This window comes from Amblyomma maculatum, chromosome 7 (genome assembly GCF_055883805.1).
Source record: "Amblyomma maculatum isolate TAMU_Amacu chromosome 7, ASM5588380v1, whole genome shotgun sequence".
NCBI lineage: Eukaryota > Metazoa > Arthropoda > Arachnida > Ixodida > Ixodidae > Amblyomma > Amblyomma maculatum.
The window spans coordinates 57282659-57303427 of NC_139350.1; the positions used below are offsets into that span (position 1 = coordinate 57282659).

At 44.2% G+C, this 20769-nt stretch overlaps 1 protein-coding gene across 1 annotated transcript in view; it reads right to left on the bottom strand.

Moving 5' to 3' along the window:
• LOC146183320 (protein GPR107) overlaps positions 1-20122 on the bottom strand; it is a 107108-nt gene extending 86986 nt beyond the window's left edge. The window contains exons 1-5 of the mRNA XM_084609111.1: positions 19664-20122; positions 16601-16705; positions 10580-10630; positions 10100-10185; positions 7362-7513 (exon numbers count right to left, since the gene is read on the bottom strand). Of these exons, the coding sequence (XP_084465237.1) occupies positions 7362-7513; positions 10100-10185; positions 10580-10630; positions 16601-16705; positions 19664-19834 (565 nt within the window). The 5' untranslated portion in view covers positions 19835-20122. The remainder of the gene's footprint in view (positions 1-7361; positions 7514-10099; positions 10186-10579; positions 10631-16600; positions 16706-19663) is intronic.
• Between the last annotated feature and the right edge of the window lie 647 nt (positions 20123-20769).

Consider the following 20769-nt stretch of genomic DNA (forward strand, 5'->3'; position numbering starts at 1 on the left):
AAAATTACCAGCCAATTAGATTAGATTACTGTCTGTTGCCTGCAGCGGTGTCTTTACAAAGATAATCGTGAATAGAATCGGGATAACCTTAGACTTCAATCAACCTAAAGACCACACAGGCTTTCATAAAAGGTAGCTTGACAATAGAGGTGCACTAAAGGGAGTCGTGAAAAATTACATTCAGCTTTTATTTCGTTTTTTGAGTTTTTGTGAATAAACACTGTTAGTCACTGACAACTAGTGACAAATTAGGCCCACAAAAATAAAAATACATGCGCATACTTCACTTTCGTGAAACTCAACCTCACCACTCCGCAGTGGCCAACGAAAATCCTCTAATCCATGAAGACACCCATGGTAATCTTTATTAATGTGTTTGGACAAGACTACAATATTTTGACGGAAGTACTTGTTATTTATGGTTTAGAGAATGCATCCCCTAAACAACAAGCCTGAAGCAAGTGGACTATGGCAACCACCATGCGGTTGCTCAAAATGCTGTGTGCGTGCTAGGTGACTCCTCCCACTCTCTGTGGTGAGTTCAAAAAAAGACGGGAGCTGGGACATTTTATACGATTTCATTAGAAAAATTGGCCATTCAGGGCACTAGCTCGAAGCTTATACGAATGCTTAGAGCCAGTAGATCGAGTTCCCGCAATTTAAAGACATCAAAGTTCCCTTTAGTGCACCTTAATTCACATTATCAATCAGGTGGTAGATAAATGCACATACTATAACCAGCCCCTATTATAGCCTTCATAGATTATGACAAAGCATTTGAGTCAGTCAAAATGTGAGCAGTCATGCAGGAATTGCAGAAGGGTGAAGATACTGGAAAATACTGGAAGCAGCTGCACATCCACCACAGTCTTCCAAAAAGAAGTCGTAAAATTACAAAAAGTAATGGCGCCAAATAGGAGAAGATGATCTCTCCAGTACTATGCACCAGGTGTTTATAAGGAGGTGTTCAGAGACCTGGTTGGGAATAGAAAGTGAACAGTAATTTTAATTCAAATTTTAATTCAAACCTTTAACTGTCGAATATTACGAAAAAAATTCACCCCCAGTGTCAAATTTTTTAAACACTATGCGTTTAGCGCAGTACCCGTACAGCAAAAACAGTCAAAGGGTTAATGAAGAATAGCTTAGTTGTCTGTGAATCGCTGATAATGTTGGCATGCTAAGTATAAAGAATGATCAATGACCGAGCTAAGAAACGTAGAATGATGGGTCTAAAATTTGATATGCAAAAAACTAAAGCAATGTTCAACAGCCTCAAAAGGAAACAGCTGTTTATGATAGGTAAAGAGGGACTGAGAGTGGTAAGAGGATACACCTACCTAGGGCAGGCAGCAGTCATACATATGTACAGACAAGAGTGAAATGACTACGAAGAATGTGACTGAGATGGAGCCCATTTGCCATGTGCTCTCAGATCATGAACGGCAGCTCACCAGTATCCCTCAATTGGAAAGTATATAACCACTGCACCTTACAGATACTCACCTATGAGGAAGAAATGCAGAGGCTAATGAAAAAAGTTCAACTTAAATTGAAAAAAAAGCGCAGAAAGCTGTGGAACGAAAACTGGTATGTGGAAACGTTAAAAGGAAGTGAACAGAATGGGTCAGGAAGAAGCTGCAAGGTAATGGCATTCTAGTTGAAATCCACAAGAAGAAATGAGCATGCGCTAGCAAGATAACCAATGGTCTGGTCCCTAAGGGTAACTGGCTGGATTCCAAGATAAGACAACCATAGCAGGGGACAGCAAAAAGTTAAGTGGGTGCAATAGGGTGCCATGCAGGCTAGTTGGTTTGAATCAAGCATAATGCAACCAGCGAACAAACCGGAACACAAGAAGAAGGAGTACACAGGACAAGTAGGTGGATGAGATAAGGAAGTTTGCGGCGATCAAGTGGATGCAGCTGGCAGAAGAGAAGATTAACTGTAGGGGCCTTTATCCTGCAGTGGATGTAGTCAGGCTGATGATCACGATAATACGGCAAGTCTCGCAAACTAGATTCATCACTGGAACATATCAACATGCCACATGCAGAAAATTTATGAAAATATTCTTGCATTTTGGCATTTCTAGTGTTGTTATATCACTGAACCGAAATTTCGACACATATTGCATTCACTTGCATCATGAATCCCCTTTTCTTTGAGATAAACATGATGCTGGTTTTTCAGCATATTCGTTTAAAAAAGTGTTTGTTGCTATCACGCATTCCAATGGTTTTGTGGCAGTGGACAACTACCCCCCCCCCCCCCCCCGCAAATGGAACGCGATAAACTAATAAAGCGAAGGTACTGAACACCAGGCTAGCGCAGCCGTACAGGCCAAGAAAGCCACCGCCAGCACTCCTGTCAAGGCCGTTGGCACTCTACCAAGTCCCCCTCTCCCACCCCTGATACCTTGAGTTAACCTCAAAAGATAAACACAACGTGATGTTATCGCTACACAGCATCTTGGCGCACTGCGAATACCCTGTAGACTGCGATGTCGCGAAAGGAAGGGACACACTAACGACTAACACTTTTTTTTTCCAAATTCTCAGTGCCAAAAGTGGGGAGTGGGTTCATTATGCAAGCGGGTTCATTACGCGAGTAAATAAGGTACATTTTGTGCTTCACACACGACAAAGCTGAATACAGTCAAACCTTGATATAACAAAGTCCTACTTGCAGCCAAAAATTTCCTTACATTGCGAATTTCGTTACGTCGAGGTTGCTATGTCTTAGCCGCCCAAATGAAGTAACAGTTTCAAGAAACACTGCTGGGAACATTTAAATTATGAATGCAGGAAATAAGCAAGAAATTCTAGCAATAATAGCGCTCACAAGGGCACCGGATGTTATTTTGTATATCAGGATCACAATGAGTGATAGCAAACGGACGCGAATGCATCATTTTTCTCTACGTACGCAAAGAGCAGCACTTAGTACTCAAAGCTGTCACCAGATGTCGCCACTGATATCATCATTTACCCTTGAAAACGAAGAAACAGTGCCTATATCAGCTGACCTAGGGATTTTAACGGGAAAGCTGTCGTATTATAGTGAACTACATTAGTCCATGTTTGCATCGCCCAGGCCTGCGCGGATACGTTCGGCAGGGCAATCTTTTGTTCAGGCCTCACGTACGCGTACCATATTCACTTGCATAAAAGCCCACCTTCCATTTTTGACGCTGAGAACTGAGAACTTGAAAAAAGAAAACGCTACACCTTAGCGATTCCCTTCATTTTGCGCCTTCGCAGTCCACAGTGTACTTCTTAGCAGAGCGTCAAGATGCTGCGCACCGAGAACATCGCAGTGTCTCTTGGTGTTAGCTCTAGTGGTAGGGTGAAAGGGAAGGGGGGGGGGGGCGGACTTGGCAGCAAACGCCTTTTGAAGCGAACAATACTAAAAGCCGCCGTCATGATCGTGGCACTCTCCAAAAAAAAGAAGAAAAAGAATCAACTGTTCACTCGTATTGAACCCTCCCCTCAAACTCATGTCAAACTTGCTTGAAAAAAAAAAAAAGTGGGTTCATTACGCGAGTAAATACGATATTTCCAGTTAGTGCTTTGTCGTTCCAACTGGCCAGTGACGTCATAGCATGATGCATCCTAAAACTTCCGCACCGCGGGTTTTGTATGCATACGTCAGATGGTGTGGCGATACGCCCCTGTCATCATTTTGTTTTGCTCGCATATTCTGGACTGCCGCTAAAATTGGCATGTAAAAGGGCAAATTATACAATGAGGTTTGTCTCGGCTGAAGTTTTAGTTCTCATCAGATTGTCAAGGTGGCTGCTGATACATGCACGCGATGCGCGAGCACTTCGTTAAATCGAAAAACCGGCACAAAATTCCTTTGTTAAATCGTGAGAAAAATAAATACATGGTTTTTAAAAGCAGAGATTGGGAAATAAAACAAAAATATGTTACATCCCAAATTTTGTTACATTGAGGTGCGTTATACCGAGGTTCGACTGTATCACACTAAAGCCACGGCAATCCAAGACAGGCATGCTTGGCTTCATCTCTCAGCTGCCATTTTTCTGATGCTGGTTCCAGGGTTCTAGTTACGATGTGCTCGCTATGCCCGAGGGCAACTTTCTGTAAATTATGCGGCCAGTCGCACTGTTTCAGACACTGCTGACCGCGTCATTGGCCTTTTAGTTTTATATTTCAGAATCACATGACGTCGTTCTAATGACTACCATATTTACTCGCTAATACTCACACTTTTTTTCGCGGAAAATGATGCTAGGTTGGGGGGTGCGATAATAATGCGGGGAAAATTTTCGAGCAAATGTTTTGGAACGCTAAAAGCAAATTTAAATAAGTGCAAATCAGGATTCTTAGGTCAGCTATTATAAATATAACCAAAACATTACTTTCAAGCAGAACTTACCCTAGTTATAAAAGTACAGGGTCGCCAAAAGCACTTTATTTAACGCACGCAGCCTCATCATCACTCCCCGCGTTCCGTGGTATAATGCTCACAGCAGACCATACAATTCTACTCTTGATCAGAGACTTGATCCGAGTCCGTATCGATACTGCAATCACTGTCTCTAGTAGCGCATTATGCAGAACTCGTTGATGCCGAAGTGCCTGCTGGCAGCGTGGTTGCTATGCTGTAGCCCGTACTCGAAAGCTTTCAGCTTAAAAGCAGCTGTATAACTTGCTTACCGCCCCACCGCGATGCGGCACTAAGAACACGGTAGACAATGGAACAAAGAAAGTAACACGAACGGAACGAAGGAACAATGACGAGACGCTGAGACACCTTGCAAAATGGCGATGACTACAAGCATCATGGAGGTAAAAAAAAAAGACGAGCATAACTGATGATGATGATCTACCCGAGCACGCTATCGTCGCCTGGTAGCGCATGCACACAACGAGGCCAGCTAGGTTGAGTAGCGCTCCAAAGATGGCGCTTGTTACTACTAGCAGACGACTCTCGCGGTGGTAATATCAGTGGTGCGACGATTATGAGAGGAAAAAAAATTCCAATTTTCGATGCCCAATGTTGGGGGTGCGAGCATTACGCAAGTGCGAGCATTATGCAAGTAAATACGGTACTAATATTTTTCTTGCATGCATCCCCGTGCTTCTTCCGCTCGAGTAGGCTGAACCGTCGTGGTTTCCGTGCGATGAGGCATTTTCTAAAAAACGGGGCTGTTTGTAATGATCATCACTGCTACTGCATCGCACTGTGCAAAGGGCCACCCGTGGTGGGGCTTGCAATTCTAGAATTCTACCGCTAGTACAGTGCCCACCTGTCTCGCCCATTGATGCTATCAAACTGTTCCATTTTCATCATGCTGTGATTCCATTGAACGCCCCACGTTATATCAAAGCCAGTGTAAACCTTGTGCACTCTACTGCTAGCGAGATGTTGATGCGCAGATAAAGACAGGAAATGTTTGGAATCATGTTATGTTCAATCATGTCATAATGTGTTGGAGATCGGTTTGAAAAAAAAAAAAAAAAGCTGAGCAGTCATCTGTGCTGTTGCTTTTTTTTTTTTCTCTCAAAAGGCTGCTGTGTTGTCATTACAGTCGAACCCAAATATATCGAACTCGAAGGGGATCGCGAAATAATTCGATATATCGATAATTCGATATACAGAAATTGGCTTGTGACGGCACTTACGATGCGAAAAAACGATACCGTATTTGTCGCGCAATCAACCCACTCACTTAATGAACCCACCCTCCACTTTTGCACCCGAGAATTTGAAAAAAAAAAAAAAAAAAGTGTTAAGGCTAGTTCGCTCACATGCAAGCGACGAGCGGCAGCGACAGAGCGAAAATTTTCAAACTTGCTGGAACTGCGTCCCTCTCGCCGCTCGAGCCACCGCAGCAGCTCAAAACAAGGTTTCTGTGTCGCCGCAGCGGCAGGAAATCGCGAGCATTTTCGCTTGCATGTCGATGGCGCGCATCAGTCCGTTTCGGTCATCTCATCCACAGCTCATTGGCAGCGTGCCAAGATGCTGCGCAGCGATAGTCAGAGTGCGTTTATCTTTTTATAGCTGCTGCGGTGGCGGGGAGCGAACTTGGCAGAGTGCCCGTGATGGCTTGATTGCACAAGCCTGGTTCGATTTATCACGCCGAGCTTGGGGCGGGCGTCATGATCGCAGCAGCTGACCGCGTGCTTTCGTTGATTCATACATGCAAGGATAAACGATAAAAAATAAATAAATAAATAAACCCCGCAAAAAAAAAAAAAAAAAAAATCCCTGCCGCTTTTTAACGTCCGCAGCCGCCATATCTTATGCTACGCCGCGTGTAAAAAAAACAAAAAAACAAAAACAGAGAGAGCTGGCGCTTCTTAACATCCCCAGGCGCCATAGCCACGTCCGCCGCCGCGCTGCCGCACATAGAGGGTGCACATAGAGGGTTCGCAACACAAGCTGGAGAAAGCGTCCAACGTCTGTCTGAAAACGGGCTGAACTGGCTTGGCGCATGCGTTGCGCGTGCTGAAGGAGAGAGATAGCTCAGCAAAAGAATGGGCACACCCACGCACATGGCTTGCAAACGTCATGTGTTGGCGCGCGGGAAACGACAACTGCAGATGCGCGCGCCTTTGGGGAATGGGTGCGGCGCTGCCCAGACCAGCTGTCGCCGAACTGTCCCCTCTCATTCCTTCCGCGCGTGGCTTGAAAACGTCACGCGGCAAACGGCCAAGGGTGATGCGATCGTCTTTGGGGAAGGCACACTTTCCAGTGCGAGGTGCGGAGTTCGATATATCGAACGACCGGTGAAATTGAGTTCGATATATGACGCGGCTTTCCTATACTTTTACATGGGGTTTTCAAGGGGATATTTCGTGAGTTCGATATAACCAAAATTCGATATATCCGGGTTCGATATAACCGGGTTTGACTGTATATCATTTATACAGCAACTGCCCCCCCCCCCCCCCCTTTTTTTTTGTCATCAAATGTCCACCTCTCAAAACTTTTTGGGGAGAACCCCGGCCACTTCAGATGTTTGTGTCTGTTACTCATGTGATTAATCAAAATACACATCTGGACTTACACTAAGAAACTTTCCCGTGACATGAAAATGTGCACATGGGGCAACTCAGCCAACTCGACCGATGCGGCCAGTGGCTCGACTCCCACCTTATCAGGTGGCCCATTCAACTGAGACCCCAAACTACAACTGAAATGAGCTGTCTTTGATATGTCAGTGGCAGTAGTTGCAGCTGCTGTTAAAAATGCCCGCATAATATTATATTCTTGTCTGCGTTGAAATGCTGCTACCCTAAGCAAGACTCACACTTGGACACTTGGCAACAGCAGGCAGCGAGCATAACAGGCCAGACACTTCCCAAAGGATGAAAGTGAATACTCACTCGTCGTGGGTTGTGTGTTGGAATCGCGGCGCGCTCGAAAAAGCTGCTGTACGGCGCTCGTCTGCCGCACCGTGCGGGGCTGGGGGCGCCAGTTTTCCTGGTGGCTCACTGGGAGGTCGCTGAAGTTGCGATTGCAGCGCAGCACCAGGCCCCTGCAACCAGATGGGGAGGAGGTTAGTGACTGCAATGCTCTGAGCAAGTTGGACATCCACATGTGTGGGGCTCAGCACTAGAGAAGACTAGGATGGAGGTGCTAAGAACAAACATGACTGGACAAGTGAGTCCTGTTAGCCCAACGATGCACAATAATTGTTCCCATTACACATCCCGCAAAAGTACATTTCACGCTAAAACAAAATTCGGACAAGTGTCATGACCAACTAAACTGAGGACATATAAACTGCTATTAGAAATAAGTTTTCATTCCAATAACAGTGCTACATCAGCAGTATTTGCTATTCGATTCATTCTGCACTGCCCTTTTACCATATGAATCTCTTAAGTGCTCACAAAATTACGAAATTCCCATTCATCTGAACTCGTAGCCAAACATGAAAATGACACCCATACAATGTGGTACATTCAAATGACATCCAAGTGGAATGGCATTCGGACTCAACAAACTCCCACGACGCTACACAATTTCCAAATGCATTGGAAAGCCTAAGTATAGTAATTCAAAGTACTGCGCTAGGATTGCTGCCATCGAGTTTCACTTTTGCATGTTCACTTGCTTTCAGTGTGTCTAAGGACACAACGACAGCGACCTTCATGGTCGCACTAGTCATCCAATACCAGCACAACTAACAGCCGCATATCATTGTAGTGTGACGTGTTTTTCACGTTGACAACTGGACGGTCACGCTAACTGTATTTTTTCTTGGAAGTGAAACAAACGTTATCTTTTTAGACATGCACACAGAAAGACGGACAGGACAGGCACACCACCTACTATGCTTACCAACTATGCTTACTGAAGGGCACACATTGAATTTATTTAGCAAAAAGGTAGTGAGCACATGTACATTGCAGACATGGTTAAGGAGGGCAGACTACCACTGCCTATTTTTTAGCAATCTGTATTCGCTTGATCACAGGCAGATAGCAGTGGTGCTGATCTACAAGGGTAACAAGGCTCCTGGAACCAATACTGGAATATACAGGTAAGCTAAGGAAGAGCAAGGACAAGATTTGTCATATACATGATTTTGACTGCTGGATATGCACAACGAGCCCCATTACAGGGCTTAGAAGCAAGACCCTCGGGCTGTATATTTTTGAGAAAGACTGTACATGCCTCTCTCTTTGCTAAAAGCTGAGGATGGAACAAACGCAACTATAAATTTTTTTCTTACGGGAAAATGTATAAATGTCGTCTCTGATAATAAATTTTCAGTTGAAAGTCAGCACTCGTGCTGTTGTGCTTCGTCCGTACTTCAAACATACATATGTAGGTCAAGTCAGAGAAAGAGGGAACAACCAGCGAGAAGCTTCGGTTCTATGCAATGTCAGCAACTTGGCGGGCAAGTGCTTCAAAGGTCAGCTATTGCATTGGCGTTTGCTACAGAGTTACCGCACTGTGTAAACAAGTGAGGGTATAACTGGTACAAAACAAGAGGTACTACTTAGTGCGTAAAGTGTAGCCTACATTATGTCATGCAAATGAACACTAGCTGCTTGTATGCAGCAATGTAGAAAAAGAGTGCTGGAGTGCAGTTGTCGTCATTGGCGCATCGCTATAGGAATTCCTGTGAATGTCCAGTGGTATACTATGATTGGTATACCAATGGCACACATTTAGCAAGTGTATGAGGTATTTGCTAGACACGCAAAGAAAAAAGAAAAAAAGAGAGACCACCAGACACTGAAATCAATACCCACAGAGATAAATTTTTCACGCCAGGAAAACGTGTCAGCTTATTTGCAGGCCACCTTTTTCTAAAATGATGTAATACTAAGCAAAGATTGCTGCCATTGCTGTCAGAATACAGGTCTTTTTGCTTACATCTACCTCAGTATTGCAGCACCTGAAGACAGTGGGCCACAAATAATACGCCGGCATTGTTTTTCCTTCCAAGATTTGCTCAGCCGTACAATTAAAGAAAGGGCCACAACCAGTAAGGAGTAACTCTGCACTACTGAAAACGTAAACATGATTGGCCCCACTGCTCTATCAGATGTCCGTCCTTTTTAAACTCAAGGATCAAACAGCAAAAGAAGTGGTCAAAGCACACCACACCGAAAAGGGTGGATCAGTATGCTTAAACAAACTTTCGCTATAGCTGGATAGCTGCAGGATTGATACTTTAGAGGGCTCATTTTTAGAAACGTAAGGAAGGAAACATCGATAAGGCAGTGTTGCTTTGTTATCTTTTGTTCTTTTTCGCTTTGTTTTTTTTATACTATTACACACATCAGTGTAATAGTATAAGTCAAACTGCTCTTTGATTGCTCCCATATTTTTATCTTGGAAAGGAATTTGAACATCCCTTGAGATATGCTCCATTGTGTCAAAAGCCGCATCATCAGCTTGCTCACTTCCTTTTATTCCCATACGGTTGGGAAGCGAGAGGAAGGTTACACGTGCTCCCTGCCACTTACATTCCTAAAGTCTGAAAAGCAGCTCAGTGACTACCATTTTTGTTGGACTAGGTACTACCTCGTGGCCTGTGAATACCGTGCCAGCATCACTCTAATGGTGACATTTTGAACCTTCAATGCCTCCCACTCGGCCTTACCTGTTCTCAGACGTGTCCAAGGCAAGCGTGAGCACGTACATGTCCTCCTTGACCTCATCCAGAGGACAGCCTTCTATCCGGCCATCCTGAAAAGGCAGGCCACCGTTAAGTACCACTCCAGTCGATGTTCAAGGCATTGTGGCAATTCTCAGTTCAACGCCTGAAGGACTGTCCCCATCACTTTAGCAACAAAATCATAGTGGAGATGCTGCTCTTGATTCACATTTAGAATACAGGGGTTACTCAAGAGCGTCTTGTGCATTAAGGATCAGTCAGGCATGGTACCTACGCCACCAACTAGCTGTCCCAACACTGCCTAGTCAACAAAATCACGGCTGCTCAAAACATGCATGGCCAACAGCTCATAAGTGGCTTCTCTGCCTGCTCTAGCGATAGCAGCCAGCAACAGCAATACCACTTGCTTACTTAGCAAATTGACGTTGGTCTATGCATAAGAGCACACTCATGCTAAAAACTCACTGGGTACGGATTGACGCTGTCAGTAGGCGTCCTGGTCAAGCTGAAGCCCACCTGAAAAGCCAAGAAAGCTCTCATTATTACATGCCGCTGCATGGCCAGCGACGCTGAAACCAGCCCTCCAGGACCCATTGAAAATTCAAGACTCTAGCTCTCCAAAATAGGTTCTCACAATCTTTTCAGCCTGAGAGAACTCCAACACCTTTCAAAAGATGCTCAGGAACTTCACTTGCTCTGATTTTGGTCTCTCCCTGCCTAACATACACACTAAACAGGTCAAGCAAATGCACCGTCCCACAAGAATACTAGAATACTATACTACATTATCATTAGCCCAAGAATAAACCGAATACGTACAAGGAAAGGGTGGGGGTTGAAGCATGCATGATTTAGGTGATCGTGAGAACCCCCCCCCCCCCCCCCCTTTTCAAATTGGGGACACACACTCAAGTTTCGTCTTTAAGCGTATGGCACGACAGTATTAATGGCCCCTCATGCGGATCTCTGCTTGCGAATATGCACTTAGTCACTTGCTTAATCACTTACCTCTTAATTTGTGCCTCTGTTATCTAACACATGCTCATTAGCATATAGTAGTAAGCTGCCCATTATATGAAAAATCCCTAGACACAGATATGAAGCGTTTATTAACAACGCCATATGAACGTGCCTACATGCCTTAGAATAAGCGTGTCTTGCAGAGGATCCAAGGGTGTAGGTTCAATTCTCATTTCAAAAGAAAAGCCTGAGCTGGCAGCTCCTGCCATACATAGTCTTGTCACATGACACAATCCACCGAATAGCCATGTCATCTGCCAACTACCGCCTACCAGATACAAGCCTGTAATTTTTCATGCAAAACACGGGCAATGGCGGACTTTCTGCAGCACAGGGCCTTTAACACTATCACGTTAACACACCACAAAACACAAGTGAAGAGCCCTGCTCTGAAACATCTGAGCACAAGTCTTTTCTCCGAAACAACTGGGCTCAAGGCATACACCAAAGGAAATAACTATGGTAAATGATGACAACAAGTAGGCACAAATGGAACAGAGCAGGCCTGTGCACTCTACTGTTCCTGCAGGGAAGCGGCCAACTTGGCCGTACAGAATGGATGTATGGCAGTATAGCTTCAGTCCCAAAAGAGATGCAATCTCTGCAGCATGTCGACAACAACTGTTAATGGTGCGTAAAACAACACTGCAGAGGTTACTGGGAAGAGTTTGTCCAACAACAAAGTAAAACTAAGTAGTACAACCAAAGAAAACTGCTACGACCCTATAGAAGTTATCATGCAACTGCATTTCTGTTGTGGGCATGTTGGCTACAACAGGCAGGAAGCTATACTTATGGTGTCCAACGAAGGCAATTATTGCAACACAAGCGTAACTACTTACACCTAAGCAAACTGACTTCAATGCTGACCGTGGCATTTCAAGCGGTAGTTTTTCAAAACTGATGTGAAGTTACCGTGCACAGAAAAGTGCACTACTTGTGCTCTAAGATTAAGCTTCGAGCTGGATAAAAGTAACAGGCACTACAACAGCACACAAGAATGGTAAGCTAAGCAGTTGCAAAATGACCTTCATAAGTGTGCACACCCAAAACGGTCCCTATAATCCTAGCACAGGGCTAACCGCTATTGACTCATATGTCATGCTTCAATTCAAGCGTAAAATCTCGTTACAAGAGACATGGTTATAAGAGACACTCAGTTATAAGACACACTTGAAAATGGTTTGGTCGGTTTTCCTATGTTTGCCATGTTTAACAAAATTGCATACAAGAGACATGGTTACAACAGACACTCTGTTACTAAAGGCAACTTTTGCAGGTCCCTAAAGTAACTTCTTCACTATTTAGAAGAGACACAATTAACCCAGGTACGCTCATGCAACGCAGCTAACTCGTACCAACTCGTATGTGCGGCAGTTTAGATTCCCTTCGCTAAATTCTGTTTTGTATCAGTGTGTCTTTTTTTGCTGCAATATGTCAGGAACCGAAAAGGAATACCTTTTCTTGACTGGAAAGTCAAAATGTCCCGTTGTTTCAGTCACACAGGAATGTGATGACAGTGGCTGAAACAATGGAGACATTTTGACTCCTCAATCAAGAAGAGGCACTTCTTGGTTCTTGACGTATTGCAACAAAACGAGACACTGATATGGAACAGAATTTAGATAAGGAAATCTAAACTGCTACAAGTAGAAGTTGGTAAGAATTTTTGGTTACAAGAGACATCTTTTTCAAGTCCCTTGAGTGTCTCTCGTACGAGGTTTTATTGTATGAGATCTCCCAACAACAGGAGTTTGATTCCCATGCATTCCCCAAAATGGTAACACCATCAGAAACCAATTTACAAAAAAAGATGCAGTCAAAAACACTGGTGGCAAAGTTAAAACTAGAGCCAACACTAATGGAAAATCAGGTATGTAGTTTGAATTCTTTGTCTGTAATACGTGTTGTAATACGAGACACAGCTATGCCTGAAAAGGGTATGAACAGCTAATTTTTAGGTGCGCGTTTTTGTCTTGTAATGATGCACAAGGCACTAGTATGCATGGATAACGATGTGTACCTGTTCATGACAGCAAAATAATTTATAATCAAATTTCTCTCTTCATGCTGTTTTGGTTCCAGTACCAAAAGCCCAATCATGGTTGAAGTCAAAGATGAATGCACAACACATGAGGCATAAAAAAATTGGAATAGAATCACTTCTTTGTTGTTTTACATCCTTTAAACACTAAAGGCAGCCTGCCTTTAGAACCAAAATGGCAACGAATGAAGAAACCGATTATACTGCAGTTTTTTTATGCCTCACACGGCCTACGCAAACTTTGGACATCACAGAGCTGTTGAAAACAAAATTGAAATAGCACGAGAGAAAAACTCATTACATGCTATTTGCAAGTCGTAGGCAAATACCATACAGTGATTCATGAGTAGTTCTTTACATCACTGCAAAGAAGAAAACATAGAACCAGAATTAGGCGTCTATACTCTTTTTGAGCAACCAAAGTATTGGCGGGGTATGTGGGACTTATTGTTCTGAAGTTTGTTCCAAAGTGGCTCAGGTCATAAACCAAGTGGCTTGTCTCTTTCTACTTGTACAAGGAATGTTTTAATGGAGAGCTCCGGATTAATTTTGACCACCTGAGGTATTTTTAACATGCACCATATCGTACGGTACATGGGAGGCTTTTGTGTTCCATCTCCTTCGAAACATGGCTGCTATGGATGAGTTTGAACCCGAGTACTCTGGTTCACTAGCTAAACAACTAACCACACAGCCACCATGATGGGTAACCAAGAATGTAGTATTTAATATTAAGAATCTGCTCCAAAAATATTTGTTTCAAGGTGATGTAGTTAAAATATAGTAGCAATATATGGCAGTGGAAATGAGGCGGCAAACTGAGTGGTTCGGCGTCCAGTTTGAACTTAGTTTCTCTATATTTCAGAAATAGATACAGAAAGATGTAGATATGTTGAAACTGATGCCCTGATCACAACTTGTGCTGCTGCCAAGTGCTTGTCAGCACATTCATCGCATTTCCTTTGTCTGACTGCTGGTTGTCAGCATTTTCTGCCATTTGATCCACATGAAATGCAGAAAAGCCAATTCGGAGGCCTTTGAAGGCGGCAGAGTTGTAATCAAATTTTATGACAGCTATCTGTTTCATAATGCAAAATATGACTATGCTCAGTCACACAGTTACAATGTCATGTTTCCCAATCAAACTAGCATCATGTGAAATGAAAGTAGCCCCCGTGGTTACAGCATGGGCTACCAGTGAAAGTTAGGGACGAGTGAAGGATTCAATGTACTCATATACTGAATCAAATTTCCTCCACACCAACTCATTAATGAATCAAATAATGCAGGTTTAAAATCACCTGGAACCTTTAAAATACAGTCCTGCTGTAATAAGCTCGAGCTCAAGCACGCACGCAGGCTGGTAGCGGAGGCAGCCCAGAGAGCTTCACAGTGTTTCTCATGGGTGAATTGTTGTCATCGTTACTGCTCTATGCATTCGAATAATTGCCATGAAGAAACACTACAGCACTCTTAGACTATTCTATCTAAAGATAAAGCCACTGCACAGCATGCTGTTGTGACCGGTCTACGTGGGAGAGAGGCTACGGTATCACGATGCCACTCCATTTATGTGACTGCGCTAACTCATAAATGGCCTTCATGAGTGGGCAATGCATCACTGTCCAGGCAGATTTAGCAAACTCTGCCACGATACATGATCACAGAGGCCATGGCTAACAGCTCTAACCTCTTTCGCCTACTGAGATGTGGTACTAGTTTATTCAGCAGCAGCAACCTAATTTTTCAATGTTTATAACATGAAGGCACTGTGTCACCTTAGCGAAGGTCAGTGCTGCATATTTTAGCTATAGGCTGCCACACAGTACAATGGAGCAGCTGCTGGTGCTCTGCTATTTTCATCTGCTTTACACAAGTAGCCAATTTGTGTATGAATATTTAATTTAGTTGTTTCACCATTTGATTCATAAGTGGTCTTTAGCAATACTGCTTGTATTCAATGTGGTAGCAAACCAAATTATTCACATTAAGTTCAGTTATCAGAAAGTACTTTACACATGCCTAATGAAAACTAACAGCTGGAAAAATTACTTCTTTTCGGCTGACACTTTAAGTAGCAGTCTTTCATGGGCCTACCTCCAGATTTCTGTTTGCATTCTCTTCTGAGAATACTCAGATTTTGTGGTTTTTATTTATGCCTCAATTTTGTAAAACAATAGTCTTGTGGCCATCACTCAGCATGTTTCCCATATTAACCTTTCCAACAAGCAACCTCGACAGATGGCTTTTCAACAACAGGGAGGTAACAGCCGGCAAAAACAGTGGCCTTTTTTTTGCACCCCCCCATCATGCCTTTTGAAAATAACAACAATAAACAAAAACTCTTCATGTAGACTTTGTGATATTTGAAAACTACAGAATTAAGACAACCAGGGATGTACTGAGAGAATTTCCCAGGCTTCATGGCTATGGGACTACTATTTCGGTACCTTAGATGTACTGTATGTAGAATATGAGAAGCTTGATTTAAAGCATTCCCATGAAGGCTTAAATTCTCAAGAAACTCAGACAGACGCCTGCAGTCTAGGGTGTAAAAAACAAACTTGCTCTGTGTTGTTGCACAGGCGCATTTGTGTTTGCACCTGATGTCCCCGCACATCGCCACAGATCATGTGGGGAGGCATCAACTGAAAGCACGTAAATGCAAGAATAATTACGCTGATGTCGAGAAGAATCTCTCCTACATCAGCAATGCTGGCCTTCTACTGTTTACAAAAGAGAGTTTAAATAGTGCTACCACGAACCACTACCACATGCCACCAGTGCGCACGCACTGACTGGTCCCGAAACGGCAGACATGCGGGCCACCGGCCAGAAGGTGGCACTACCTGAAGCCGTCAAGATGTTCGGTGCATGTGCAGTGGTGGATTGCGCTAGGATATAGCTCTCTAAAGTGTTGTAGACCATATATTGACCCACACTCATTACACACTGGTCTTGGTTCAACTGAACAAAAGGGACCTTTGAAGGCTGTGATGAGGCCACACAACCTCCCTCGGTCCAGCAGCCACACGAACAAAAAGTGCACCTGCTCAGAGCCCAAGTTAACTGCTGGAAGAATACCCTGGTATGTGTGGACATACACGACGCTGCATATCCACACATACAACAGGGCAAGGCCAGACAATGCAGTAGTTGGACACGCTCATCGTCCCAGGTGGCCCAAAGTCTCCAAATGCACAGGAACAATTGACGCACATGCGCTCGTCTCAATCAACCATTAATACTAAGGCTATGTTTTGCAGCTAATTTAAATAGCTGCCGCCTGCTACCAGCCAAAGAGACCAGAAAATGGCTCATTCAGCAGGGGTCTCTGAACTCTTCCATGTGCTTCCAAGTACCAAAGCAACACAGGTCAGTAGTGCACCATGCTTTGAGCATGAGAGAAGCCAACCACTCACCCGATTGGTGCTAGGCGCAAAGGAGAGCGCCTCCACCTCCACATTCAGCTCGCCCCCCACCAGGAAGCCAAAGGTGGTGACACTGAAGTACCGCCGCTGCTCACCCTGTGTCAGCCAAAGAAAGACAGTACTCAGGCATCCTGCCTCACAAACAAGCAAATGGGTTTAAGTACACTTAAAAAATGAGCACAGAAACTGTCTTGTCTTGCTGCCTAAGCAACCACATCTTTCTCTTTATGCTTTGGCCTCCATTTTCTATTCAGTTAAGCCCTTCCACTCCAACTGTCAGTGCCAACCTATCGGACCTGTACAGCTGGCTAACTGGCTGCTTATTGCAACCATCCGAGTTTTTGGCTGCCTTTAGTTTACTACACTACCTGTGAAACTCAGTGAGGTATTAAAACTGAAGACTCACTCTTTTACTTACAGGCATTATCGTAATCAGCCCAATTACACCCATTACAAGACAAAGGCCTCTTCCATATCTTTACAGTTAACCAATTCCTGTGCCAGCGAGGCCGCCTTATTCCCATAAACTTTCACAGACGAGCCTAATTAAAGAAGAAAACTATGATCACCGGAATGCATCACACCAAATTTTTTTAGCTCAACTGCAACATTTAAAAGCTGCAATTTTGTATAACATCCGAGATGAAAAACAGCATTATAACTTTCATCTCCTCTGCAAGTATACTGGAACTTAACAACGTGGTGCTCAATGAGCTGAAAATAGCAAGCGAAAAGCCAGTATATGCCATCCTCAAACTAAATGCCAATCTCACAAATACAAATTGGCATCTAGTTTGAGGATGGCATATACCAGCTTTTCCCTTACAGACTTCTTGAGTGCAGGTTTCGACATCATTTGAAGTTTCATCCTCACATCCAGCATCTCCAAAAGGCATCTGGCACTCATGTGATACCAAAGACTTGCATATATTTCTATCCTTCCCATCCAACTCTCACTCCATTATTCATGTGTAGGCAAATGAGGGGCTTGTTGCTGCATACATATGAAAGAAGCCAAAAGGCTGCGAAAACAAGGAAAGCATTGGGGGATGTTTCTATTTTTTTTTTTTTTCATTTGTGGTGTTGGCAAGAAATTAGTTAGCATAGGCATTTTATGGCTGAAATAACTGATGGGTAAAAAAAAAAAAAAACATGCCACTTTAAGGAACTAAACCCATTGCCTCCAAATTTTGCCTACAGTACCCTTCCAGGCTACAGCTATGTCTGTTCAGCCTTCTGGTTCTGTTTCATTTAGTGAGTTCGTCCCAAAGCGACTAGGCTATGAGGGCCACCGCGGTGGAGGACTCCAGAAATCTGGACCGGCTGCAGTTAGTAATCTGTGCTGACAATGCAAAGTACACAGGCGTCATGGTTGGTTTTCACCTCCTAAAAGCAACCGCCGCAGCCTAGATTGAATTCTTGTCCTTAGGTTCAGCGGTCAGGCACCATAACCCCTGAGCCACCATGGTGGAGTTGCACATCTTCTAATTTTGCAAGTATTTATGTGGTGTATAGCCAAACCTTGAATTTCGCCAATGACACCCTCGTCCAAAGCACCACATGTAGTATGTGATATACCGCATGCGTCACTAAGAGAAAAAGCGAACAGGATCACAAAAAGGTGACACTCCAATGATATGGCTGCTTTCCAGAACCAGTATTTGATGATACAACCAATTTGTGATGTGAATCGAACTACAGAGAAATGTACAAAACAAAGTGAGCGTCAGTATATAGCTTTCACAGGTTAGAAAAAGGCATTTCATTCAGTAGCAAAAACAACAGCCTTGCAGGCATTGACAACTCTACGGAACTTCAGCTATACATCTAAAACAGGTGTGTAGGACAGTAAACAAGGTCTTCCAGAGATCTCTAACCTGATTGAAGACCGACACAACTTTCTCCAACACTTCATACAACACACCTGCCCTGACAGAAAAATAAACCCGACATGAATGTGGTTTTCACAGAACCGAAAGCACAATAATGGCCTGTGGTAAGAAAGTTATGCAATAAATTATTCTAACCGCACACTGAACAAAATAAGACCAGCTTAAGTATGCTTACAGCTGGCTGTTCCGTTCTCAAGTGATTATGGCTCTCGCCAGTACAAAAAGTACGCCATGGAGGCATTTATCAGTGCTTGGGGCATGCTTTTATGTTACAGTCATCTGCACAATCGTGACTGTGAGCGTTTATGTGTTTTAGTCTTCGTGGCTACTTAACCGGTACCGTCACCGTCCATACATCACACCTCTGTAGCTAGAAAACCTGCCTCTAAACAAAACACTAAGGGGGTTAAGGTAAGGCCAAGCTTGGCGTCTGAATTATCACCACACACAACATACAGCGGCGCCTTTGAAAAGTGCGCAACAAGCTTAAAACACGGTTCAATGCTGAGTGAACTCCGTGACCGCGGTCAACAGTCCTAGAACACAACGCAGCCCAGCATTCACATTTAAAAAGGGGCTTCGACAACAAACAATTGCATGGACAACTGAGGGCACATCGTTGTTAAAAGGTATTCACATGAACGACATGACGGATACCGAAGACAGGCGCTCTAAACACATTCGCGGACCTCAAGACGGGCGGCCACGACCGATAAGGCTGCGCGCTGCCTTGCATATCGCACTTACGTCACCATCGAGGTCGCCTTACAGACAACACAAACACTTAGGCGTGCGATTTTTCAAGGTCGCATGAGAATAAAATCGCATGAAATATTAGTCCGAACAGACAAGTGACAAGGGAATCTAAATTCGGCAATTCATATGGATGCTTGCAAAGGCGCACATTTTACGGATGTGCTACCATCCGGCAATATATAATTAAACAGAATAAATAAACTGATATTTGTGTGTTAAAGGCTGTACCGGTTGCTAAGATGACTGCTACCAAGCATAAATTCCAGAACAATAACTAGAACATTTTGACAAGGGCCGACATCGCCCTCACAGGCACTGTGACGAAGAGGTCGGCACCACCGCAATAAAGACTTTCAGCTTCCCAGCGCTACCGCTAAGATCCCGGATGAAACCACGTGAAACTAACCTTAAGTGACAAGCGATGGTTCCTGGCATTGCTGATCGGGAGTAAAGCGATTAGTAAAAATGCAAGCGCAGCTCCCCAGCATATGCGGCCAGCCATCTTGGAAACTGGTCCCGCTAGTTGCCAGGCGAATGCCACATCCTGTCTATGTCTGGAGCATAGGGCATAGGGCATGGGGGCGATGGGGGTGTGACCGGCTTATGGGTGACAGCCTGCGAAGCTGCCCAGTGCTTAGAACCAGCGTACAGTAACCTAGCCGACGTTTATGTGTTTATGTTGCTCTATGAAACCATCACTGTCATCACTGTGCGCTCTTACATCTTATGCAAAATAAAGAGCTAGGAAGTTTTTTGCACTGGTGGGCGTAAACGATGGCAGCATCGATGGCCAGCGTGGGCGGGTGAGGAAAACAGAGAGTTTTAGTTTAGCGTTAGCGTAAATAGCGATGCTAACGGAAATAAAGTTAGCGTGCCGCAAACTACTCCCTGTCGGACCGAGTTTTAGTATAGCGTTTAGCAAACGCCACACAATATATTTTGTATGGAGGTATCAACAGCTGAGGATATATTCGAAGTGCTTGCCAGCCCTACCTGGTAGCAAAGTGTTGAAATGAAACAAGGCGGAGCCGTAGGTTGAGCCGCAGCGAGCCGAGACAAGCTCATCTTGAACTCGCGAGCAAAGCGAAACTTTTGGAAGCAGACGAACAATTGCGAGCGCTTTCTGCGCGATGTTTGGCCTCTTCTGAACTGTCTACCAACTAGCACCACCCATTGGCTGCAACGCTGCGTTGACAGCTTTCGCTTTTTCGAGCTCAATACAGACGATTTCAAGTAGCGCGGCCGAACCAGGTAAGTGCGATTGTCAGACTTACTACGAGACAAAAGGTATTGTAGTGCGCGAGCTCTGCGCGTTTCATACCAAACGATGCTAGCGGTTGAGGTGGGAGAATTTATTAAGTCTTCACAATGAATGGCTTACAGTCAGTAGGAATGGTCGCCCTCTCTATATCGATGTAGGCAGACTCAACCGCACCAGGTGCGTTAGGAGGTACGCAACGTACTGCAGAAGATGCACCTCCTTGAACTTGAACACGCGATAGCTGCTTTCGG